Genomic DNA, 27,801 nt, shown 5'->3' with positions numbered 1-27,801 from the left:
TTGATAATTATTACCTAGAAATTATAATTCATATAGTTTTATAAATGGAAGTATATTTTATTGTGTTTAAATTAAAAATAATAATCCATCCATGATGAATTTCTATTCATTAATTAAAAGCATTCCATTCATTAATCATGTTGGATAACTGAGAACCTATTGCAAAGTAGCCTAAAAAGCTTTTCATGACCAAATTGAACCCTGAGGGATGGCAATCCCACTAACTTCCTGAGATAGGCTGTTTCACTTTTGCTGGGAAATTTTCTTTACATTGAAACTAAGCATGCCTCTCTGCAGCTTCCGCTCATTGTTTCTCATTCCACTCTCCAAGGCCAAGCAGAACCAAATTAATCCCTCTTCACATCACCATAGCTGTCATGTCCTCTCAAGTCTTCTCCATGCTTAACCACCTCAGTTCCTTCAACTGACCCTCAGTAGGATGCCAAGGCCCTTACTATTGTGGTTGCCTTCATCTGGATGCTCTCCATCTTATCAGTGTCCTGCCCAGAACCTTGACATTTCTCCCTTTTGTCCCCTTCTCTCCACTCATACAACCTCTAACTGGTTCAGGTCCTCGGTACCTCTCTCCTGACTGTTGCGATAGCCTCCTACTTGGGTTCCTATTTTATCTTTCCCATCTCCAACCCATTTTCTGCACAGCTGCCAGATTACCATTCCTAAAGTAGAGGCCTGACCACATGACTCTCTTTCCCAAGAGGCATCAGTAGCCTCTCTATTGCCTGTAGGATAAAAGACAAACTCCTGTTTGACATTTAAATCACTTCACAACCTGACTCCAGCCTATCTTTCCAAACTGATTTCATGTTATTTCCTCTCATATATTGTGTCCCACACAAACTGGCCAACTTGCTATTCCTCAGACAAAATTGTTGTCCCCCATTTCGGTACTTTTACCCAGGCAATGCTCTCCATGTTTAGTCTTGCTTTCTCCTCACCTCTATCTCTTAGAGCCCCTACTTTCCTTTAAACCTTTCCTATCATTCCCTCCCTGCCATTTTTAATACCCTGTCTCCACCACCACTAGGCCATCTCACCCTCCAATACTTATTTAGGATATGTTTTGTATTACCTGGATATGTGTTGTTTTCTCCAATAGAATGTAAGCTCCTTGAGTATAAGGTCTATTTTAACTTTATCTTTGTTTTCTTAGTGCTTAACACAGTGCCCGGCACATAGGTGTTTCATAAATTTCTGTTGAACTAAATTGAATGCAACCTAATGCTCCAGATGTCTGACTACAGCAAAGTACAATAGTATTATCACTCCTGTTTTGCTAAAAATCTATGTAAATTGTATTTATATCATTTCTCCTGACGTACTAGTCTATTAACCCTGCTAAAAAAGGAAATGGTCTTAGTTTTGCATACTCTTTTCTCGATAAAGTAGACCATTTGAAATGACTGCTTCTTTTTCTAGGTGCTCATCTACCAACCTTTACTTGTATTCTATTATTCTCTAACTGTTCTAATATTGCTCTAATATTCTCTAATTGTTCCTAAAGGTTTTGCTATTTTTGTTTGTTTGTTTTTCCCCAATAGTTCCTTGAAAGCAGAATGGTGTCTTATACAGTACTGGGCACAGAATATGGGCTTACTATACAACTGACTGACCAATTGAAGGAGTTGGTGATAGGATGTTTGCACAGGGAATTAAAAGTCCAACTCTGCTTAAGCCTCCTTTCTTTTGTCCCTACAGTATCAAGTGTAGTTTCATATCATTAAAAACATCTCACCATTGAAAGATGAGTAGCCTGGCATGTGGGAGATCTAGGTCCCTAATAGGAGAGAAAAAAGAAGGTGTGTATGAGTTGTGAACTGCACTGATGGAAGGTGTATACATCACAGCTGTCCTAGATCCACTGAAACAGGGAAGAAAAAGGAGCACCCTGCTAGGTGCATTACAAATATCACATTTGATCCTCACAACCCTGTGAGAGAGATGCTACTATTATCCCCATTTACAGATGAGGAAATTGAGGCAGACTGAGACTGGATTTGAACTCAGTCTATAACTGTCTACATTCCTGACTCCAGGCCCAGTGCTCTATCCACTGCAGTACCTAGTTGCCTATAATAATATATCAATGATCTGTGATTTTTGTCCACATGTGAACTCTCTGCAGACTTGTAGATTGCAACTGCTCTATAATTAAGATTTGCTTGTGGTCACACAGCAAGTAAACACCAGACAGTATCTAAACTAAGTCCAGAACTTTGTGCCACATTATGCCATATTACATCTCTAATCCTATTTTAAATAGTTGACTTCTAATATTCTCCACAATTTCCCTATGGAGGAGGTTTGTCAGGAGACTCCATTTTCCTTTTTTTTTCCTTTTTTTAAATTTTTAGGCAACTGGGGTTAAGTGACTTGCCCAGGGTCAAACAGCTAGTAAGGAGATTTCGTTTTTCAAAGATCAAGTGACAGATTTCTCAAGGTCAAACAGCAGTGTAGGGACAGGACTGGGCTTAGAATGTCCATCCAGCCCCTGGATTGTCTCTTCTGGAAATGTTGACTCCTTCCTTCCTTCCTCTAACAAAATCCATCATCCGAATCTGTGCAGTGTATTTACATAAATGCCTCCATTTCATTTAAAAACAAACGAAAAACAAAACCAATTAACTCCTAAAGGTTGGTAACCTAGATATCCAAAGGTTCAGAGCTTATGCCCACAAACCTGTTTCTGTCCAGGATGTTTGTTTAGCATTTTATTATTTGAACACAAAGTGTTATTTCCGTGTTTCCAAGTAGTCTTTCTGTTTCTTGGAGTAGGGGAAGGGCAGGGGAGGAAGAGGGCAAGGGTTTCAAATCCCTATATGCAAGTGAATCAAAGTGGTTGGGAGCCTTATTCATTTATCTTGGGTTGCTGTTCCTTATTCTCCCTCGACCTGAAAAGTACACAGTGAACAGTTGGAGGAAAACCTAATTTCAGTACCTTTTTTCTCTTCCTAAATTAGAGGGGAATCTCTTTTCTCTTTATTTTAATTTGTACTGCTGTCACCACCAGCCCCATCCCCTGAACCATGACTATAACATCCTGTACCCTAACCCGAGAAATCTGGCGCTTTTATTTTGATTCGCTCATGCTCTGCCAATCTTCACATATTTTTTGTATACTGTCATGTATCTGTCCCCTTCCTACTCTTCCTATTATGTGCCTGTATCAATTTAAAAGTAAATACACATAGTGATTGGATTTTCAACCCAAAGACTTACCATTAGCCTTTCTTCTTTTCAGGATCATCTAGCACTAAATTACAATCTAAAAACAAAACAAAGCTACTCTATCCTATCATAAAATAAAGAATATTGGTTCCCCAAGACAAATCACACCCTAGAGATTTTTCTTTCTACTCAAGTCCAGCCTGAAGTGTTGGGTGTCTGGATGCTACGATGCAGGTCAAGAAAAATGTTAGGGCCTGTTTTGTTTGGGGTATAAGATTTACACTCCTATTACAGTAAGCTCCCATTGCTTCTGTCAACAAAGAAAGGTTTCGTGTTTCTTTGAGCTCATGTTTGTATAGCTTTTTTGTGAGTATGTAATATTCTTTAAAAAAAAAAAGAAGCAAACCTAAGGCATTTTTTCCTTTTTTTTAAAGATACTTGGTAGCCCCCAAAGGCTCTGTGATCTGGCAGGGCCCAGCTCCACTGAACCTGAATCCAGGAAAAGATCAGTCTCAAAAAGAAAGTCACATCTAGATCTCCTCAAACTGTATGTATGCACTTTCTTCTTCCATTTCTGTACTACTTATTGAAGAAAGATGTTTAGAGGAATCTACCCAGTCTCTCCCTGTGTGTGTGTGTGTGTGAATGTGTCTTGGATTGAGGGTTGGGGTACAGTGTGGTACGGTGGAGAGAGAGCTAGCCTTGGAGCCATGAAGACCTGGGTTCAAATCCCATCTCTGATACATATTGGTGGTGTGATCCTGGGCAAAGTGCTTAACCCCTCAGTGCTCTGGGCAACCCACTAGAACCCTAAGTTACAGAAAAAGTGATGACCTACATTGGTAGAGAGAGGCTCTTCACTGTGTTCACTGTTCTAGTAATAGTATAAGTTCAATTTCTATTCTTATCTTTATGTTATAGAGAAAGCCTGTGAGGCATGGTGGATAGAACATTAGCATTAGAGTTGGGAAGCCTGGGTTCAAGTGTCACCTGACACATACTGGTTGTATGACTTTAGTGTAAGTCAGTGCCCCCAGGCAACACTCTAAGACTATAAATTATAGAACAGTTACTAAATTGCACTGGTAGAGAGAAATTCCTCATTAGAAGCTTCCTTCCTAGGCCAGTGAAATTGAGGTCCATCCTTGACTCCCAAAGAAATAATGTATGTGTGAAATAATATATAATAATACACATATACACACATATTTATATATTTATATATTATATATCACATTATTGATAATCATGATATATATTATTGTTATGTAGAATGATATAATAATGTGATATATCATATTATAAAATATATGATGCATATATCATATGATATATGATATACCATTATTATAATGTGACAAAATATATTATAACATATGTTATTATATACCTAATAATGTATGAATATATGTAATATATGATATAATATAACATATAATAATATAATCATGTTATATGTGTAATATATTATTATAGCACATATAGTGTAATAGGTATATACATGTATGTATATATAATAAATGTATATATATTATATTTATATACCTAATAAAAATATATTTATATGTATATATATAATAGATGATTATATGTAATTTAATATGTATGTATATGTGTATATATGTATGTATGTATGTATGTATGTATGTATGGGCTAGGTACTAGACTGCATATCTGTCAAAGACCTAGCCTAAGTTTTGAGAAGCTTGCCCCAGGTTTGTGAATTTTTTGGCAACAGCAACTCTAAGAAACCATTTATTTCATCATGGGAGGGGTTGTAATCTTTGTTGGGGAAAGTTGGGGAAAACAGCCACACTAATGAAGTGACAGATCTTTAAAGTAAAGGAGAACTAATGTATATGAGTATTGCCCCTTGTTGTGAATATTACATCACTTACCAGCTTGCCAATGCATTTTCCCTTTAGAATACTTTTTCTGTCCTTGAGATGGTATTGTTTTCTTTTCTCTCTCAAACAACAACAATATTGGCACAGCATTATGGATGGAATGACAGAAGCTTGTATAAAAGGTGGCATTGAAGCCTGCTTTGCCTCGGTATCCTGTGTCTGCACCCTACTTGGAGCATTAGACGAACTTAGCCAGGGCAAAGGTTTGAGTGAGGAACAGGTGCAGCTCCTTCTCCGGCGCATCGATGAGTTGAAAGATGGGGGTGAATCGAGCCGTGAATCCATGGAGATCAATGAAGCTGACTTTCGGTGGCAAAGGCGAGTCCTGTCCTCAGAACACACCCCATGGGAATCAGGAAATGAGAAGAGCCCTGACATTAGCATTAGTGTTACCACGGATACAGGTCAGACCACTTTGGAGGGTGAAATGGGGCAGACCACGCCTGAGGAGAACCCTGAAAACCAAAAGAGTTGTTTAAAGTCGCCAGCCGTACCAGAGAGTAAGGAAATTCTAAGGAAAGAGCGAGAATCAGACGCGATAGACCAACCAGATGTTGTTCAGAGAAGCCACACTGTTGTTTACCCTGACATAACTAATTTCCTGTCCGTTGATTGCAGGACGAGGTCATACGGATCCAGATATAGTGAGAGTAATTTCAGTGTAGATGACCAAGACCTTTCTAGGACTGAATTTGATTCCTGTGATCAGTACTCCATGGCAGCAGAAAAAGACTCTGGGAGGTCTGATGTCTCAGACATTGGGTCTGATAATTGTTCTCTAGCTGACGAGGAGCGGACCCCGCGGGATTGCCTGGGCTACAGATCCTTGAGGACGGCCGCCCTCTCCTTAAAACTGCTGAAGAGCCAGGAGGCCGATCAGCACAGCGCCAGGCTGTTTGTGCAAACCCTGGAGAGCCTCCTTCCTCGGCTGCTTGCCCTCCCCACCGTGGAAGAGGTGGACTCTGCGCTCCAGAACTTCTCCTCAACCTTCTGCTCAGGTTTGCAAATGGTTCTACCACTATCCTGTCAAAATTAAGGTTCAGGGCACCCGGCGCTAGTGAGCAATTACAACTGAATATACAATTTGGAGTACGCAAGCACGCACTCTAGTGATTCTCTGGGATTCTTCCATTCCTTTTAGAGAAGGAATCAAATTCCAACATAGAACGGTTACCTCAGAATCCTTCAAATCCCTCATTATATATGAGGAAACTGAAGTTCAGAAAGGTTAAGTAATTTGTCCAACTAGATAAGTATCATAAACAAAATTCAAACCCAGGTCTCCTGACTCCAAATAAAACATTCTAACCCACTCTGCCACCGAGTTGTTGTAAAGGGTTCCATAGAGTTCAGTAGAGTTCCAGAAGGGCAGGTAGATGGTGCAGTGGATAGAACACCAAGTTTAGAGTCAGGAAGATCTGAATTCAAATCCAGCCTTAGAAACTGACTAGCTGTGTAACCCAGGGCATGTCGCTTAACCTTGTTTGCCTCAATTTCCTCATCTGTCAAATGAGCTAGAGAAGAAAATGGCAAACCACTCTAGTATCTTTGCCAAGAAAATCCCAAATGGGGTCACAAAGAGTCAGACATGACTGAAACAGCTGAGCAACCACAAAGAATTCTAGAGTGGTAGGTATTGGGTAGAGATCTATTCCTAAAATAGAATTCTATAATCAGTGTTTCATAATATATTGGGACCTTTTTATAATGTTGACCTATGAGTCCAATCCATGGGTCAGCTATAAAACTGAAATCCAATTATATTCAAGGACTTGCCCATTTCAGTAGATAAATTCCCTTGAATGGACTCTAAGGCAGGCCTACCTTATGATAAATTCTACTCTCTAGTGAATTGAGTTTTCATTGTCTTGTAGCGATGTTATAATTAATTACTCAAGTGTCTTTCAGTATGCCAGATATTGGCTAGGAGATGCAACTGTTCTCCCCCTAAGTCCAAACTTCATAGGCTAAAAAAATTTGATACTCTAAATTTTGACCAAAACAACAGATGACAACTCTTCCTTAAAAATAAAAACAGAAGAGGGTTTAAGGAATCTCTACTCTCACTAGAGAGGCAACATGACCCATTGGGTAGCACTTTCTACCTGAAGCCAGGAAGACTTAAATTCAAATCCTCCCTCTTGACTTTAACCAATTGTGTGACCATGGACAAGTACCTTAACCATTCAGCACAGTACAGTAGAGAGAGAGCTGGATTTGGAGTCAGAGGCCCTGGGTTCAAATCCTGGCTCTTCCATTTATTACTTTTGTGCTCTGTGAGAAGTTACTTCACCTCTCTTTCCCTCCGTTTGTTGTTGTTCAGCTGTTTCAGTGGTGTATGGCTCTTCATGATCCCATTTTTCTTGGCAGGGATACTGGAGTGGGTTGCCATTTCCTTCTCCAACTCATTTTACAAATGAGAAAACTGAGGCAAACCAGGGCTAAGTGAGTTGCCCAAGGTCACACAGCTAGTAAGTGTCTGAGTCAGGATTTAAAGTCAGTTCTTCCTGACTCCAGGCCCAGCACTCTTATCTACTGAGCCACCTAGCTACCCATTGCCTCAGTTTACTTAGCTGTGAAATAAAGGAGTTGAACTAGCTGACCTCAAATATCCCTTCCAACTCTGAATCTATGACCATATGATCATACTAAGTTTTAGATGGGTTGTGACCTGTGTTAGTTGAGAGAATCCCTGCATCAAAATCACAGATCTGATATATATTGACTCTGGCTACATTCCCATTAGAGATCATGGGGATCAGGGAACACCAAATATGATAGAAGCTTGAGGAGATCAAGGAGAACGGCAATAAAACTCTTTAAAGGAAAAACCAAACGATCATCCATTTCTTAAATAAAATCCTGATATATCCATTCTGGGACTAATATATGCAATGCTGATCACCATACCTCAAGGAGGATTTAATGGACTTGGAGAAGGTCCAGAGGGGAGCTGCTAGAACGATAGACGAGGGATGCATATAAGAGGACAAACTAAAAACATGAGGATTCTGCTGTCTTAGAATAGTAAAAGGTGAGAACTGAAATCAAACCTGGCTATGGTTTAACAGTTGCATCTCCTAGTCAATATCTGGCATACTGAAAGACACTTGAGTAATTAATTATAACATCGCTACAAGACAATGAAAACTCAATTCACTAGAGAGTAGAATTTATCATAAGGTAAGCCTGCCTTAGAGTCCATTCAAGGGAATTTAGCTACTGAAATGGGCAAGTCCTTGAATATAACCATCAAGAAGCCATCAAGAATCAATATAACCATCAAGAATCCTACCTGCCTTGGAGTCAAGCGGGCCAAGGTTCCAGTCTACCTCCGATACATGCTGACTGCATGACTTGGGGCAAGTCATTTAACATCTAGGTAGCCAGGCAGCTGGCTAAAACTCCAAGTTGCAGAGCAAATGCTGATCTGGATAGGTAGAGGGCATTTCCTCACTGGGAATTCCCTATATCAATAAACATTACTGATGTGTTTATCAGGTCCCAAGATACTAAGACAAGGAGCTGTCTTTTAAAACTTATCAGTGCAGTTTTAAATACAATAAAAGGATCTTCCTGACTGGCTCTTTCCTGATAAACATTTAGAGCTCATTTCCTAAAGAGTTAATTCAAGGTGGAGGGGAGTAGATTTTAAAAGGATTTGGATAAATTTGTTAAATGAGAGCTATAATTGAGCACTGAGGAAATATGGAACTCTCTCTAATATACGACTAAATATGAGCTGGCGGTTACAGCAGTTTCTTTGTATAGGAATGACATGTAGGGTCTATGAGGCCCTAGACCTGTTATAGCACCTTGAGGCCCCACTGTTTTTCTTCTACCAGCAAACTTCAAGACTTGGTTTGCTGGTCCTACTGAGAGTGGTCTCTCATTAGTACGCCTTCTCTTTTTCCCACTATCCTAACTTCACCCTTAGGAGAGAATGTCTTTAGGAGAGAGACCTTCTTTCTATCTTGACATACTTCCTAGAAAAGGAATATACCCCTTCTTTTTAGGATAAAAAAATCATTAACTATATGTTCACATAGTTCTCCTTATAAGCTCATTTTCCATTATCACATTATTTCAATATTGGCCTTATTATTTTCAGCACATGTTTCTTAAACACATGCATGTTCTTGCACCTATAGAATCTCTGCAAAGAAAAGTTGGTAAAACCCACATAATGTCTTAGCAAGTTACTGCTCTCCCACACAAATCTATCACACGCTTATAGGACCTTTTGAGCATGAATTCATTCTTTCATAGTTCTTAGAGTTCGTATAGTTTTAAATTGAATCATTTCTTCCTCTTTTATGGTGACTTGTGATATCATTCTCCAACTGCAGAGGGTGGGTTGGATTTTTCATTTCCATGCAAAGTCTTACTCTATCAGCCACTTAGTATCTTTTCCTTCTAAATGTACGTAATTTGCACAGTTGGTTTATCACTAAACAAATTCAAATATTCCTGATTGAATTTGGCTGAATCCCTAAATCAATCAAGGAATCAGATTTCCAATCTTACATTCCAGCTATATGCTTTAGTCCACGTTGTTGTTCAGTCATGTCCAACTCTTCATGACCCCATGTACCACACTGTCCGTGAGGTTTTCTTGGCAAAGGTACTGGAGTGGTTTGCCATTTCCTTCTCCAGTGGATTAAGACAAACAGAGGTTAAGTGACTTGCTCCAAGGATCACACAGATAGTAAGTGACTAAGGCTGGCTTTGAATTCAGGTCTTCCCAACTCCAGACCTGGCACTGTATCCAATGAGCCACCTGCCTACTTCATTTTAGTCCTTGTACCCTCTGCTATATCTGTTTTATGTTTCAGTAGGTCGTTTATAACCAAATGAAAGTAATGGTGCACCTCAGCAAATATAGAAACTCAGTTATAAAAGATGAATAAATGAGTGAATGAATGAATGAAGTGGTCATTCAGTCGTCCAGAAACCAGTTATACTTCTATCCAACTCACCTATCTAGAATACAACCATAAACTTGAAAGAAAGGAAAAAAGACAGCTAAACTAGCTATCACACAGTTCACTAGCTTTCATTCTCCTCTCACAAGGCTTTTTTTGAGTCTACTCTTGTATTCATACAATACTAATATGTTTGGTTATTTGATTTCTCAGGTGACAAAAAATTAGAGGCAGTAAAGTCAAAGGGAATGGTCCTTCCAGAGGTAGACGCTTGGCACAAGTAAGAAGGGACATTTGGCATCCTGACATGAAGCAAGGAGAGAAAAACCAGCTGTAAGAATGATAAAAGCACAGCAGCCTAGAGCCATTTAATGTTGGGTAGGGATCTTCAACATTTTTTTAATAGAAATGATTTGTCATTGCCCTGAAGTCTTGAAATCCTGAGATGGATAGACATGTTGCTAAGTGTCATCTTTGAATAAGAAAGCTAGCAAGAGACTGGCCACCTATGGGTAGAAAGCTATAGTCAGCTATTTGAAATGTCTGGAAACATTTATAATAATGGCCACAAGTCACTAAAAATATGTTAAATTACTTTTGGTTTGCTCTGTTTAAGAAGCCAAGGAATCTAAAGATTGCGTTCAAAAGCAGATAAAATGTAAGCTTTCCCATGGCTCAAAGGGATGTCTAGGAGATAGGCTATTATTGCAGTTCTCCTTTTTAATGATGCTGGGTCAATGAAGTATTAATTTACTAGCAGTCTCATCTTTGTTTCCTAAGAAACTGAATCTATTTGGAGAGGACATCGGAGGCCTTTTGACCCATGATCTTCTCTATAACACCCTCAACCAATGTTCAGTCTCTGCTTGAACAAGGGGAGCCCACTACCTCCCATTGTTCATTTTGGGTCAACTCTAGTTCTTAGGATATTAGTCCTTACACCAGGTCAAAGTCTCCATGTCTGCAGCTCTCACTCTAGCCTGGGAGGCTAAGCAGAACAAGTCTAGTATGTCTTTCATATGAGAGTTCTTCATAAGAATAATAAAAGTCCAATCCAATAAATATTTATTAAGTGTCTGCTATGGGCCAGGCACTATGCTAAGCACTGGGGATACAATTAATAAAAAGAAAAACAGTCCCTACCCTCAAGGAGCTTACAATCTAATGGGGGTGGGGAGAGACAACACACAAAAAAAGGAAACAAAGAGGGGAGGGAAGAGACACCAAGGTACGTAGCGCAGGGACATCTTGTTGTGTGGAGTAGAAAAAACCAGTCAGGGAAACAGATACTGAATGCAGTGAACCCAAAGTCCAGTTTCTGCCCTGTATAAAAGAAGGCATTGGGAGGAGTTTGATACTGTACTCTTTAGCCTTCCAATCAGAGGGGAGAAAAGGCTGAGGGAGCTGGTGTCAGTCAAGGCTTGAGTGAGTAGCATGGTAGTAGAGGTAATGAGTTTAACCTGGGAGGGGTATCTGGTTCCTTGGAGTTGGAAAAAAAAAAAAAAAGCAGAGTGGAAATGACCATAGAAAGTCAACTATCATGGAGTTAGGAAATGTAATCTGAACATTATGATTTGGAAAAATAATGAGCCAAAGTCTGCCCCTATATATATGGTTTGCTTTTCAAATTAATTCAACACATTTTCATTGGCCATCTGTAATGGACACCAAAAGAGCTAAGTGGGTACTGTTTAGGGCTTTTGAGGTGGGGTTGAGATGGAATTGTATGTGCAGCCTGATCAACTCTCAAAACTTGGTAGCATGCAGAAAAACTGCCAATATTTCAGAGTTGTACCTGCCAAGAAGTCTGTTTGACTCAATATACTTTGCATAGCATGAAATGTTATACATAATTATAAATTTAAATTAAAGAATCCTAGAGTTGCAGGGTTATAAAAAGCACTAAAGTTGGATGTGAACTAACTGCCAGGCTGTCAATTCCTATGTCCTTCGGTGCTTAACACCTTTTTCTTAACCATTGTTGATAATTATTTCCAAAATGTAGAGTTATTTGGGGATCCTATTCTCAGTAAACTAATTTATATCTGTCAGTCCTGTGGTTAGCCCTGAATGACACTATTGATATGGGCATTGATGTTGAAAGGACCCTGGAGATGTCTAATTGAGCAGTTCTCAAACTATTTGGTTTCAGGACCCCTTTACACTCTTAGTAATTACTGACCCAAAAGATCTTTTTTTTTATGTGGGTTATATGTAGTGATAGTTACTACATTAGAAATTAAAATTGATAACTTAATAAAATATTTATTAGTTCATTTTAAAAGAACAATAACAAACCTATTTCATGTTGACATATACAATTTTTATGAAAATGCACATATTTTCCAAAGCAAAAAAACTATTTTCAGAATAAGATATTATTTGCCTATTCAAATGCTTTTCCCTTTTCCAACTACATATTTGCATGAAGCTGGGTTTTTTTCATATTCTTCTGAAAGGGTATTATGGACCCCCCTTCCCTAACCGGGGGTCTTCTGACCACACTTTGAGAAATACTAATCTATTTCAACCCCTTTATTTTATAGACTTACGATCTGTAAAGGTCAGGTGACTTACTTAGAGTCACACAGAAAGTTAATAGTCTATGCGAAAGTAGAAACCAGATCTTCTGATTGTTGATCCAAACTTCTTTTCCACATAGCTTGATCAGAAAATGAATATGATGTCACACAGATTTTTTTTTTCAGAATAGCGGTTTACCTTAGTTAGACCACATGAGTGTTCCCTACTGTTTACATGACCCTCTTTTCCTCTCTGAAGTCAAAGACATACAGACATTTACTGTTATACATATGATGACCCTATTTTCCAAACCTAAAATTAGGGCACATGATCCAACAAAGAACATTCCTTTTGGAAAATCTTGTTAAATGTACATTTCTTTTTCTTGAAATCAGATGTCCCAGATTTCCCAGGACAAATGGATGCCATAAATATAACCTTTTCTCAGACAGGTACTTTGCATCTAAAAATAATATCAGAACAAGGGGTTAAATGCCTTATCAGAATCCTAAATGCTAGATATTTCTGTTCTTCTGAAAGCTATTAAAATGAAAAGCTGCCAGTAGCAGGTCGGATTAATAGCTACTTGGCAAATAGGGATCATTGACAATGACAATATTTAGAGAATGTTAGCCTTTAAAGTCTGAAGAATCAATCCTCTTCTTGCTATAGCGGGGTCGGGAGAGGAGAGAGGGAGAAAGAAAGCACTTGTTCTAAATATGGCCCCCACCATATTTCAAAAGAAGAACCCAGACTTTGAAATCACTGTACAAACCATGTTCCACACAATTGCCAAAGTGATGTCTCTAAAGCCCAGGTCTAGCAAGGTCACTCTCTTGCTCAGTAAACTCTAGGGACTCCCTATTACCTCTTGGATGGAATACAGACTTCTTTGTTTGGCATTTGAGCCCTTCACCACCTGGCCTCTTCCTATCTTTCCAGCATTATTATACATTACTCCTCTTTACACACTGTGTGGTTTAGCCAGGGTGGTCTTCTTGCAATTCCTCACACATGATGCCACATTTCCCATCTCTGCACGTTTGCACTGGCTGTTCACTGTTCCCTAGAACACGCTCCCTCCTCACCTCTTTCTCTTAGAACCCACAGTTTCTTTTCACGCCACCTTCTACTTGGAGCCTTTTTTGGTCCTCTAAGCTGCTAGTGCTTCCTTCAGCTCCCACTTACCTATATTTATTGTGTAACATACTTTATATGTATATGTTATCTTTCCTGATGGAAGGTAAGCTGCTTTAAAACAGGAACTGTCATCTTTATCTTTGCAATCTTAGTGCCTACCACAGTGTCTGGTATTCTGTATATAATGTATATAATGTGTATAGATCCACAGACAAAATTTGACTCAGGCTTTCCTCCCTTAGATTGGTGATTTTAAAATTATATCTTCATAATCCAGTCCAATGAAATGAGCATTTATTGAGCACCTGTTATGTGCAGGGCACTGTTCTAGGGGCTAGAAATAGAAAGGCAGAATGAAAAATAATACCTGCCCTCAAGGAGGTTATATTCTACTTGGGGAAAACCTCAGGGTTCCACAAAGCATCTCCAGAGGCACTAGAAGGACAATATGGTTGTAGTGGATCTCTGGATTTGAGTAGATTATCACCACTAGGCTTCCCCCTAGCAGCATATCAAGGTTCTGGGGTTCTAGGGCATAGAAAAAGAATGCAGAAAGATTCAACATCCTCACAAAGGTAAAAGGCTGCTAATGTGAGGAGAACTCTCACAGAAATTGTCAGACTAGGGAGAGGAAAACCTTCCTAAGGAATGGGATCAGCCTATGAAGGAGTCTTAGAAGGCCTTGAGGGCTTTGATGCTTTGTGTGGATTGCTGATCTCACGCATGAGGGCTTCCTCAGCCCAATTCTTATCCATAGCTTTCTGGAAATCTTCTCTAAGAGATTTGTGCCATGCGCCATAGATGTGTTATCATGAAAGTCTTGCTCCAGCATGGAAGTGACCTGGCTTTTTGAAGGATGTGATAGTCCCAACAATACACTGTGTCTACTGCCTGGGGCTGTGCCTAGCTAAATACAGACAGGCCAATTGACTACCAGATTTTATTTTATTTTTTGCTCCAGATATGGGATTTCATTAGAGTGAGACTTTCCCAGTGTTAGGACCCCCCCCCACTAATGCACATCAGCAATTGTTGTGCAACTTACAGTCTTGGAGGGCTTCCTGGGACACTGAGAGGTTAAGGGATTTGTCCATTCTATCACATAGAATGTGTCAGAGGAAGGGTTTGATGCCCTGACTTCCTGACTCCAAGACCTGGGCCTCTTGGCTACCAGATAATGAATTGGGAGTGGGAGGGGACAGCGACTGTAGCAATCTGTAAAGCAGATATAAAATGACCCTTAGGTTTGTGAAATCACCTTCTACTCCTTCTACTCCTGTGAGTACTACAAAAGGGGACACAGAGAGCTCAGACCATTTACCAACATTTACTGTTCTTCCCATTGGTAATTTTGAAACAATTGTCCATATAGTCACTGTGGACGTGTAATCTCTGGGAGTTTATATTTTAATAAGATTAATACATATAATGTGTGTATCATGTGAACATGTGAATCATTTTAGATGTTAATTTTATAAGGATTTTTTAAATCTTTATGTTTTGTTTTAAATTTAATTTTTTTTAAATGACATTTATACAGATCAATGGAAAGGACCTTTCTCCTCCACCCCTGCACTTGCCCTGAGGCCAAATTTGTGATTTCATTGGCATAAGGAACTCCTCTTACCAATGCAGATCAGCACCTGCTCTGCAATTTAGAAGCTTAAAGAGTTCCTGTGACCCTTAAAGGTTAAGTGACTTGCCCAGGGTCACAAAACCAGTTTATGTCAAGAGGCAGAATTTCAGCCTAACTCATCCTAACGCCAAATGTGCCTTACCCACTGCATCAGACTGCCTTTTGGAAACCTTTTGTTTTAAGGTAGCATGGCACTCATAATACATCTGTTCCAAAACTAGAACATGAGAATTGACATATTTACTTATCAAGATACAGTAGGTGAAAGTAGGTTGGTTAGTGCCAGATTGTCAAAGGACCTTGAAAACCAAATGAAGATCACAGTATGGCTATTGAGTGTTTTTACTAGACAGCAGAGAATGGCCCCAAGTAGGGGATTGTCATAGTCAAGATATCTGACAAAAAGTTTGCAACTGTGACCATACTAATGAAAACAGGGGGAGCATAGAAGAAAACTAGAATGGCAAAGGCATGTGATTGTGAAAATATTTTTATTTTATAGACCTGCTTCAAGCTTAGCACACCCTATTTAAGAAATCCTAAAATTTAAGGAGTGATTTTACATAGGAGAAAAAGAAACAGAAGATGCTGGACAAGAAATTGATAGCACAACATGCATTTGTCTGTTTTTCCAATTTCTGATGTGTAGGTGTCAGTGGAAAGCCCTTAATTTTAAAAAAAATCCATCCCATATGTCATTAAAACCATAATTAGATGCTAGGTCTTATGTAAAGAAATCTGTTGCCAAGCAAAATGTTTCAATTATTAAGTGCAGGGAATAAGATAATAAATCATTGAGAGAACTCATCTTGCTGTTATAGCTCCTGACAATGAAGCATGATATATTGATTGGACCAGAGATTGGATGGCAAGGGGCAGTAGCAGGGGTGGGTGAGTGGAGATGAAAGAAAGAATCAGAATGAAGGAGGAGAAGGGCGAAGAAAAACAAACAAGTAGTTACTCAAAGAAGGGAAAAGTCAGTTACCAAGATTTTATAGGCTATAGGTCCAACTATTGTGTCCTCCCAATTTTGATTACTTGCCAGTAGACAGCACTTAGCAAGCACAGATATGAGATTAGTCTATTCTATTGCCTAAAGACTTCTTATGGCATACTTTTTCCCATAAAAGCACATTTTTCACATAATTATAAGAAAGTATGGGATTTATTGCTTCTGAGATAAATCTGGAAAATCAAGCAGATTGCCATTTTCCCTGAGGCATAATATTCCTTATACCTGGTTTTGTTCCGTTCTTGTGAGCTGGCTGCAAGGGTTTCATAACTTGAAACGTTAATCGATATAAAAATATACATAACTAATCAACAGGTTGCTTATAACCAGTCTGACCAATTGTCACTGCTGATGATCAGTAATGCCTTCTAGTGGTTTCTCTCTCTCTCTCTCTCTCTCTCTCTCTCTCTCTCTCTCTTTCTCTCTCTGTCTCTCTCTCTCCTAATGACATTGAGCTTCAGTATCATTTTTCCCCATTCAGTTTTACATGAATCCCAGTAAATACATTAGTTACCTTCATAATTTTCATGAGCTGAGCATTGGCTCAGTCTTTCAAAACACACTCAAATAATTTCTTGCTCTTGCATTTTTTGTTAGTGTCTAATAGCTAAGTCAATTATAGGATTTTTTCCTGTGTCTTATGTCACAAATAACATATTATAATGCAGTAATTGCACCGTCAAAATGCTCTTCCAAGTTATTAAACAGAAACAGGCATTCCTGCACTTCGTGTGGCCCAGAGAATTGCAAAAATCCCACCCAGCTTAAAAACTTTAGCAGTCTTGCTGATCCATGTGTGTTGGGGTACATTACTATTTCCCAAACTTAGACACTTCTTGAAAAGTGAGTGATTTTTTAATGCTATCTTCCAACATTTTAATTTATGCATCTAGCTCACAATTCCAAGATGAAAATCCAAGAGACTTGTAGCACAGAATTTGTGAAGCCTCACAAAGCAAGATAAGCGTTACTCTTTTACTTAATATTTTTAATGCTTTTTTTTCAAATAAAAAAGTCATCTCATAATTAATGTGTTTGAATAGATGGAAAATGGCTTTTTCCTCTGATGCCACCAATTTTATTTGACTTTGAACCAACTCTAAAAGCCACGTTGTGTTTCACGTCCTCTTCCTGCACTAGACATTAACCATTAAGTTAGTCACCTATTAATTTAGAGTAAAAGTGGAAAATTAGGAATCAAAACCCCATCTGTAGAGGTTAAAAAATTGTTCCAGAACTGTAATTTCATCAGTGTGGGGAACTGCCAGTGTAGAAACTTCTTCTAGCAGTGCAGATCAGCAAGTATCCTGCAACTATAAATGTAAGTCACTGAGAAATTAAGTGACTTTCTCAGGGTCACACAGCAGGACTTGAACCCAAATCTTTCTGACTCTGAGGCCAGCTATCTCTTCTGCTAGGATGCCTCTAAAACAAATGGTACAGAGTTGAAAATAGACAGTCTAGGTATCACCTTCTGTTCTTACAAATTAACTTGGAGCTTCTGAAAAAAAAAAGATTTAAAGTTATGTATGAAATATGTATGCTGTTGAGAATGATGGCCAGAGTCTGTTTGTTTGTTTATCCATATATCTATCTATCTATTTTTTATGCCATATTCTAGGAGTATAGGTTCAGAGCCTAAAGAGACTTTAGAAATCATCTAGTCAAAACCCCGAATTTTATATATAAGAAAACTGAGGTCCAGAAAATTTAAGTGACTTGTCCAATGTAACACAGGAAATAAGTAGTAGAGTAGTGATTCAAATCCAGATCTTTGAACTCTAGAGTCCATGCTTTTTCCATTCAGTCATATTCCAACCACATCCATGTCAGCCCAAATATTTGGGTGATAACAAAACAATAAGGCAAAATGGTGAACATGACACCAGACTGAGTGAGAGGGAAAAGGAGAAGACTAAGTACTTAAGTGTCTACATGTGCCAGGCTCATAGTGCCTGCTAAGAACTTTATAAATATTATCTCATTTGAACCTCAACCCTATGCAGAAGTTGCTTATAAAGAGAGAGGAGACCAGGGTTTAGTTTCTGACACCACTTCTAGTTAAGTGGTATATGGTGGTATGTTTTATGGAATAAATGCAGTATAAGACTTGTACAAATACTTATATGCCAAGAGAATTCACATCTTGGCTCCTACATTTATCAGCTATGAGGTCATGAGATATTCATTGGACCCCTCTGAGCCTCAGTTTCCTCACTTGTAAAATCAGGATAATGCTATTTGTACTCCCTATCTTATGAGGAAAGCACTTTGTAAACCTTAAAGCACCATAGAAATAAGAACTATTACTACCACCTTGGACAAGAAAGGAGCCCTTTATTTGGCTCAATTTTCCCATCTGTAGAATGTGAGTACAGTTTATCTATAGCAAATTGATATAATATTAATAGCTAATATTTATATAGCATTTTGAAGTTTGCAGAGTTCTTTGCATGTATTATCTCATTTGATCCTCACAACAGTCCTTTGAGGTAGGTGATATTATTATCTCCACTTTATGGATGAGGAAACTGAGTCTGAAAGAGTTTATGTGACTAGGCCAGGGTCACACAACTATTAAGTATCTGAGGTAGAATTTGAGCTCAGATCTTCCTGAATCCAAGTCCATCACTCTATCTCTATGCTAACTAGCTACCTCTATAAAGCACAAGCCCTACAGAAGGAAATAACTCAAATATAATCAGATTGTTTCATTTATTACTATTATTATTATTATCTTTGGGGAAAGGAATCAGAAAGGGAAGAAATAGGGTCCAAGCCAAATATCTTGGCCACAGTTCTCATTTCCCAGTAATATCTTAGAATGCCTGAGTTTTCCACCTCCAGAGCTGGCTCATGCTTCTCTATAATGGAATCCTACCTGAATGATTTGTCTGTGGCCCCTGGAGATTCTTTCTGTCTTTCTGTTAGGTATGATTCACTCTCCTGGATTTGACAGCACCAACAGCCTCAGCTTTCAAATCCTGATGAATGCGGACAGTCTCTACATGGTCTCACACTACACTCTCCTGCTCAATCTGAAGCTCTCCAATGGCGATTACTACAGAAAGAAGCCAACACTCGCACCTGTCATGTTGGTGAGCATGGACACTCTGCTTACGCCTAAGTGGGCGGGCACTCAGCCATGAAGGCAAGTGTTAGTCACATGTAGGAAGACGCTCTACACATGTCATGCCATGCTGCCTTGGCATTCTCATTGCCTCTTAGGGATTTGGAGGCTAGAAAGATATCCATGTTGTTAAGCTACAGACATACTCACTGCACAGCCTGTCTCAGAGTCCGAAGAGCTGTGACTACTTAGAGTCAGATGGATGGATAGCCCCGTAATTTCACCAAATGCTGTTATTATATACTCAGATATGTAATTGTTATTCAGTTCAAAAGCTTGTTAACTTGCATCAGACTGTGCAAGTTAAAGGTAGGGGACTACCTTTGCTTACTAAGCATATATCCATGAGAAAAGGATAAACTGGGCACACAAATGCTATAGAAAGCTTTTTATTCATTCCAAAATGGTACCTAGATCAATATTTGTCCACAGGCTGAGCAAACTCACTTATTAATAGATACTAAGATACCTTGCATAGAGCACAGAGTAAGAAAAATAATTTCTTTTACCTATTGGTTGGATCCCTCTGAGATAGGTATTGCCTCCAGTAGCCTTACTAGAGGGAAAAACAATACCAGCAGAACAAGTACTAAACAGAAACCTATGGAACTGATACATGAGTAGAAACTTACATGAAATCGACAGTCTTGTTTTTCTGTTCATCTAAGACAAACATCTCCAGGGATGTGTAAGTGAACATAAATATAAGTGCTCTTGGGTATATATTTATTCTATCAGGCTATTAAGTTTTCAGATAGTAAATTCCTCCCCTACCACCAGTTGGGCAGGTGATGAAAAAAGGAAGCTATGAACTGTATCATGCTATAACTAGATGGTTCATATACCAAGCAATGAATATATCAAATATAAGAACCCTAGCGTTCCCCCAGAAATATGCTTATTTAGGCATTCAAAATATTTCACATAGAAAATGGGCATCATGGGGGTTATAATAACTTTGATCTGACTATCTCCCCAGAAATTCTATAGTGAATTTAGGTTTACTGACCATGGGGCAATTAAGGGGCACCTGGAAGGGCAAAGTGAAGGTTATACTCTTATCACTGACTAATATAATCTGTCTCCATAGAAAGAGTTTATGAAGCAGATCCAAACCAGTGGGGTGCTGATGGTTTTCTCTCAAGCTTGGATTGAAGAACTTTACCATCAGGTGCTTGATAGGAACATGCTTGGTGAAGCAGGATATTGGGGAAGTCCCGAAGAACACAGCCTTCCTCTCATCACCATGCTAACTGGTCAGTGACTCATTACATTGTAGTTTTTTTTTTTTGTTTTGTTCTTTTTAGTACTTGTTAGTGAGAGAACCTTCTTTCCCAGAATCCATTCCAGGGATCCTACAGCTTCTCTAACAGATTTTCAAAGGGCATCCACTGAATCTTAATATCTGCTGGTAGATATGAATACAAGCAATTGTTGGGTGACTCAAAGTCAATAGGTATGCATGCATATGGAGTTTCACCAATATTCTGATTGTCAAAATGCTGTGGGCTCCTTCAGTTAACTGTCCCTTTTCATTTCATTCTTGTTTCTGCTTCACTTAATAGTGGTACCCACTGTTCTCTATTCGGTAAGTCCTTCTTTGGCTCTTTATTGATGTAAAACCATCGATCTTATTTTAAAAGGGAGGTTAGTGTACTTTGGGCGCAAATCCCAGAATCATTCCTGGAAGCTCCATGCTCTGAGATTCTTTGGTGCTCATGGGATTTTGACAGTAATGCTGAGTGATTGAATAGCTGGCTGGTTTCAGTTTTGTTTCCCATATCATTTAACCTGGTGATTCTTAATTTTCTTTCCCGCTGTACTTGAAATAATAATAATGGCTTATTATATAAGGAGTTTTTGTATTTTAGAGGTTATTATAAATAATATTTGTATTATATGAATCACTGTATTATATGTACATGAATAGTATTTGTATTATAAAGGTATTATAAATACCATAACATCTTTGCTTTAAGTATACACTGTTTGGTAATTAATTTAATTATTTTAAAATCCAAGTGAGGTCATTAGAAAGATCTGTTTATCCCATTGTCCCTGCAGAATCAGGATCAGGCCTGGTTAACAGGTAAAGATAGGTTCTTAGACCTAGAAGATACATTTAAGGACATGAGGTGATCCTGCCTCTACTTGAATACTTTTAAGTTACAAAGAACTATTTAGTTCTTGAGGTAGCATAACCCATTTTTAAATACGTTTAGTTTTTAGGCTATTCTTTATATTGTTGAGCAAAAATGTTCTTCTCTCTAATTTTGACTCTATAATTCTAGTTCTTCCTTGTAAAGTTGGATGGAACAAGCTTTATCCTTCCTTCACATGAGAGCCCTTCAGATATTTTAAGGCACCCTCCATTTTTCTTCTCCAGTATATATCACCTCCATTCAGCTAATCATCCTTTGTTTTGAACACAATACTCATTAATACTGACTCTCTATGGATAGGTCTCTGAGTCTGTTTCCTCATCCATAACATGAGTGGGTTGCTCTAGACAGCTTCTGAGGTCTCCTGCTCTAACTCTATGGTCCTATGATCCTAGCAATGCTAAGTTCACTTTAGAGTTTGTTTATCTATTAGTTTTTTATGTGCTTATTATTTATTTGTGGTAGGAACATCATTTCTGTTCTTGTATATTACATTTTCTGTCAACTAAAACTCTTGAGTTGTTTTGATTTTTTGGTTTTGGTTTTTTATTCTTTCCCTTCATGTGCCCATTGTAGCCATGTCCCTCCTATTCAACACTCTACAGTGTATTTATTATCCTAAATGAAGTATTTTACATTTAATCTCTCTGGGCCTGAATTTAATCATTGTAAAATGAGGAGGTCAGACTAGATGACCTCTAAGTTCCCTTTCAGCTTAGGGAATTTTTGTTGGTTCCTTAGTGATCATAAACTTTTCTGCCTGCTCATTACCCGCCTGTTTAAGAAATACTTTTAGAGTTTTGTTGAAGCTCCACATGAGGATTAACATTAGTTTATTATAAAGGATTATACAAATATCCCTTCTACATCTCAACTTTCCCCATCACAGTTTTGATATAACAAAGGTCAGCACAAGAAATTACTGTAGTATTCTGTATTTTCAGAACTTCTTTTTTTGTACAGTATTCTTACTCAACATTGACCTACATATAGCCTATAAATACTTAACCTAAATTTTACAATAAGGTACTGTAAACACCTCAGAAAAGAAAAAGAAATAATTCAGACTTCTTCTCTGGAATGAAAGGAGGGCCAAAAAATTTTACACAGATTTTCCAGATGGCACCTAACATCCCTCCCCAATATGGAAGGGATAACTGTAGTTGCTTTAACCTGTCTTTCCATCCTTCCTCCCAAATCTTTTGTCTTCTAGAACCTCTTTCATACTCCATCTTTTCTCAAGGATGGCTGTCACTGGTTTAATGATCAGTACCCTGGGCTGTAATTCATCCAGCCTGGAAAGGAAAAATTCATCTAGATCATTTGTGTGCTTTCTTACTACCTTTTCACTTATCTTGCATCTCTATTTCCTATTTATCATGATAGTTCTACTCTTTTCATTCTGGAGATTATTTTCCTTGATAGATAAGATAGACAAAATTGAACTTTTGATTGGTGTTGCCTTCTCTGTGTTGTCTATTTGTATTATATCCTCTGGCCAAAGCATAGCACCTGTTCCTTCCTGGTTCTCTTTACCTAGACCATAATTTTCAAAATCATTATTGTGTTCCTTAGCATTTTTCACAAGCATTTGCTATTTCTGACATTTAGCCTTCCTTACACAGCTCATATTTTTCCCTGGCTATGCAGACCTAAGTCCATCTCTTGCCATGTCCTTCCATCTTTTGTATATGTGCTTTTAAAATTTGAAGTTAGCTTCAATAGCTTGATATCTGTTCAATATCATATAATTAATATCAATAAGACATTGAAGCTATTGGGGTTTGGGAAAAATGTCTCTTTATTTGCCATTTATCTTCCCATCCTAAATTTCAGTGTTTGTTAGGTCTTTGATCATTATTCAATCTTTAATCTTTCATGATAGGCCTCATCATGTAGTAGAAATAAGGCCGTAGAATAAGGAGAAAATTTGGATTTGAATCCTACCTCCTTCACTTTCTGTTGCATGACCGTGGACAAGTTAGGTGACTGCTCTGAGCCTCAGTTGCCTCTTCTCTAAAATGGGAATAATAAATAATACTGGTAGTATTTTTCTGATGGGACTGTCTTGAGGATAAATTGAGATAAAATTTGTAAAGTTCCATGCAAATGTGAAGACCCTACGTGCATGTCAGTATTATTTACTTCTACATATCTGCATATAGTACTGTAATTAAGAAATAGACAAGAGGACTCTCTTTGCCATCAAATTTATGTTCTTTAAACATATACAGAAGACTTGTATAACTTACATTGACTCCGAGGGACTATTTAGTAGAATGTTACTGAGTTAGTCGAGCAGAAATTATCTAGGGAATGAACTCTACTGCAGTAAATTAGGTTTGTGTCCTAGTTTGTTTTAATTCTATCCTTGTGGAAAGATTTGAAAACAGATGTGGGACAAGTCTATGGATCCCCTTATTTGTGGAGGAATTGTCTATACTAAATTTCCAAACTAGCAGACTTCAGAGATGAAAACTGCATAACTGACTTAGACGGCATCATGGGTTAGAGGAAAGAATGATAGATCTGGAATTAGAGGACTTGGGTTCAAATTTTGGCTCCGCTAGTAACTACCTGCGTGGCCTTTGGCAAGTCAGTTAATCTGTCTGGGTCCAAGTTTATCCATCTATAAAAGGAGGAGGCTGGATTAGAAGGCCTCTGAGCTCCCTTTCAGCTATGACCCTATAATTCTAGGGCTCTAAAATCCAGGAAGATCTCTGTTTTAAATTTCCTACTGGATTCCATTCCTTCCCTCCTTCTGTGACTCATGTTCCTCTTTCTACACTTGATCAACCAAGGAGTTCATTGCCTAGATCCAGACAAGTGCAGTTTTTATATCAGCCTGTAAATGTGGAGTCATTGGTTAATGTAATCTGGTTAACCCAGAGTTGACCAGTTGGGCAAGGAATTTAGCCCCAGGTGGATTTTTCATTTCACTTCCCCAAGTCATTTCATATAAAATATGGTAGCTGTTAGAACTTTTCTATGTGATATGGGACTAAAAATTAGTTGTCACAATTCCTGACTTCTGACCTACATATTCTTAGCCTACCTCTCTATAATGCATTGACACCAAGATTATTTCTACTAGGTCACTAGTAATAGTGAAAGAAATCTACCTTTCTTTCCAGAGTAGCATCAGAAGGACAACAAACATGGGGAGGTGGGGACATGCGTGGGGAAAGAATAGAATCTATTCCCCAAACAAATTAGGTGAATCTTTCTTTATTGAAAGAGAACACTGGTTTGGAATATGCATGTGTAATATCAAAAGTAGAATTAGAAAAAATAGATCTTTTCACTTTTGAATGGACAAACCAAATTTGAGATCCAGTAGAAGAGCCAAGGACCCAGATCAAGTGTCAAAAATATCAAAAGCCAAGCACACACATCTTAATGAGGTTCTGTTTTAATTATGCAATCCATACCTAACAGCTTTTTGGTTATACTAAGCTACTTAGATAAAGAAGAAAGCTTTTTGGTTATATGTAGATTAGGATAAAGCTGGTTACAAAAATCCATGCTGCTGAGACCAGTGAGAGATAGGTGACACAAAACTCTTCACTCTCTCTCACCTCCTATGGCTCAATGATGCTTCACTCTTTCATATTCCTATATCAAGTCCTTTGACTCCATATCTTTCACTTTTGACCCCTTTTCTCAACTCCCACAGCCACCATACTTTTTCAAGCCCTTATCACCTCTCTTCTAGACTATTGCATTTGACTTCCCTGCCTCAAGTCTCTCCATTTTTCCCCATCCAGCTTCCACACAGTAGCCAAAATTATATTCCTGAAGCACAGGTTAGATTATGTCACTTCCTTGTTTAAAAATCTTCAATGGCTCCCTCTTGCCTCTTTATCATTGAAAGTCTTTCCCAATCTGTTCCAATCTATCTTTTCAAGCTGATTATATCTTACTCTCCTTCATGTGCTCGGTGTTCCGATTAAACTAGACTCTTTCCACCTGACAATCCATGTTGTATCTTCATATCTTTGTCAGCCCCAGAATACACTCCCTCCTCCCTTTTGTCTCCTAGAAACCCTAACTTCCTTCAAAACTTAGCTTGAGTCACCTCCTACAAGAAACCTTTCATGATTCCTAGTTGCTCATCTTCTCCACCCCCCAATATTAATTTGTATCATCTTTTTTATATATTTTGTATTTGTTTATTTGAATCTATCCCAAAAAACTTAAGTTTCTTGAGGGCAGGGACTCATTTTTCTTTATCTCATTAGTGCCTTTCGCCATCACTGGCACATAGTAGGTGCTTCTTAAAGTTTGCTAATTGATTAATTGATTCATTAGTTATCATTGATAATAAACAGTGGAGCTCTGAGTTTGAATGGTAGAACAGTGGTAGAGATTTTAACCTTCAAATGGGATAGTAAAAGCTGTGCTCTTAGTGAAACTGCCAGTAGAAAGGCTTATGAGTGGTTTGTAGCAATATTCAGGTGATGAGAGGGAGATGGATTTGAAATGCGATTAAAAGGACTTTCATCTGATCCTTTTATAATTTAGAATGTGAAGCAATGGCAGCTAGCTTACAGATGTTTGTTTGTTTTTTTACCATTAATAATCGTAACTAATTGTGACAATATTATCAAAGAGGACCTTTTATCAGCTGACGTTCAAAGAGCTTGCTTGGTGATAATTAGACAACATTTTTTGCCTGTTTGCTCAATAATCTAGGCCCAATATTACTGTAAATGACAGAGTTTAACATCCTTCATATAGGCACAGCAAGGTATGGTGGAAAGAAATTGGAAACAGGAGACATGCTTATTAGTCTTAGCTGTAATGTTTACTTAATGCGTGTCCTTGGGCAAGTTATATAACTTCTGAGCCTCAGTTTTTTGCATCTATAAAATGGTACTGATCCCAACTCTACCTCTCACTTCATAGAGCTCTTATGATGGCCAAATGAGAATAATTTCAAAGCATTTTATAGGTGTCAAGTATTATTGTTAAGGCAATTTGCAATAACTTTGGTTGTTGGAAATGGGCAAATCATATGAAAAGGCAGTCTGATAAGATGAGTTTTCTTTATAACTCTCTTCCAAAGAAGTTTTGTAGGAGAAACTAGAATATTTGGTATAACACCTGTCTTAAAGATTTGTATATGAAGGCATGAAATTATAGGGAAGGAACAGATTGTTGAAAATGCCAATGGAGGGGAAAGTAAGAATATTGCTATGTTCTTGTATAAAGTTTTTATTTCAGGGGGAAATCCTAAGACTTCTGACCTTCTAATGGTATTCTTTTCCTATGGAAGTGACATAAACTCCAATACTATGACTTTTTTCAAACAAGAAAAATAATCTCAACAGAATATTAAGGAAACACAGGTATTGAAGGAACAATAGGCCGTATGTCCAAATATATTTTCTTTTTTTAAGTAAAATTTTTATTCAAGTATTGCATTTTTTTATCATCTACATTTCCCAGCGTATCCATCTCCCTTTCTCCCTTTCAGAGAGACATCCTTCATGTCTCTTTGGATAAAGATTATCTGGATAAAGAATAGAAAAGAGGTGGAAGCCAATTTTTCAAAACTAACCAAACCTAACAGAAGTGTGAAATATGCATTGTTCTACAATGCTTGTCCTACAAAAAACCTCATCTCTGAAAAGAAACAAAGGGAGTTGCCTTCTTATGTCTTTTCTTTGAGGCTAAGATTAGCTAATATATTTTTCAATGTTCACTATTATACTTTTAAATGGCTCTCTCTCTCTCTTTTTCTCTCTCTCTCTTTCCCTCATCTATTTGATATCCTTTGACTGAAATGACTTTCTTAAGGAGAGCATGACCCTTTTTCTTTATAGATATTGATGGCTTGGAGAGCAGTGCCATAGGTGGCCAACTGATGGCATCAGCTTCTACAGAGTCTCCTCTCAACCAGAACCAGAGAACAGATGATTCCGTAGTGGCAGGTAATGACTTAAATCTTGGAAATATGTGTATATGAGCACTTTGTTTATATTTTTAGCAGCCAGGACCCTTTTTGGCCAATGTTTTATATACTATAATGTCACCCTTATTAAGAGGAGGACTTGTCTTGTCTTTATAGAGGCTACTTAGAGAGTTTATACAACTGATGATTCATTGGTCAGCAAAATTCCTTATTAAAAAAAGTCAAATGCAATCAATTACAATAGAACAAGCTCAGTTCTTTAA

The 27,801-nt window shown here is 38.0% G+C and overlaps 1 protein-coding gene across 2 annotated transcripts in view; it reads left to right on the top strand.

Moving 5' to 3' along the window:
- Positions 1 to 27,801, top strand: part of ARFGEF3 (ARFGEF family member 3) — a 209,135-nt gene that overhangs the window by 126,043 nt on the left and 55,291 nt on the right. For both annotated transcript variants that reach the window (XM_027850770.1, XM_027850769.1), the window contains 5 exons: positions 3,621 to 3,733; positions 5,181 to 6,091; positions 19,261 to 19,427; positions 20,550 to 20,715; positions 27,450 to 27,557. In XM_027850770.1, the coding sequence (XP_027706571.1) occupies positions 3,621 to 3,733; positions 5,181 to 6,091; positions 19,261 to 19,427; positions 20,550 to 20,715; positions 27,450 to 27,557 (1,465 nt within the window). The remainder of the gene's footprint in view (positions 1 to 3,620; positions 3,734 to 5,180; positions 6,092 to 19,260; positions 19,428 to 20,549; positions 20,716 to 27,449; positions 27,558 to 27,801) is intronic.

This window comes from Vombatus ursinus, unplaced genomic scaffold, assembly GCF_900497805.2.
Source record: "Vombatus ursinus unplaced genomic scaffold, bare-nosed wombat genome assembly UNPS02009132.1, whole genome shotgun sequence".
Lineage (NCBI taxonomy): Eukaryota > Metazoa > Chordata > Mammalia > Diprotodontia > Vombatidae > Vombatus > Vombatus ursinus.
The sequence above is the reverse complement of the archived record's forward strand: the minus strand, read 5'-3'. Positions and strand labels throughout refer to the sequence as shown.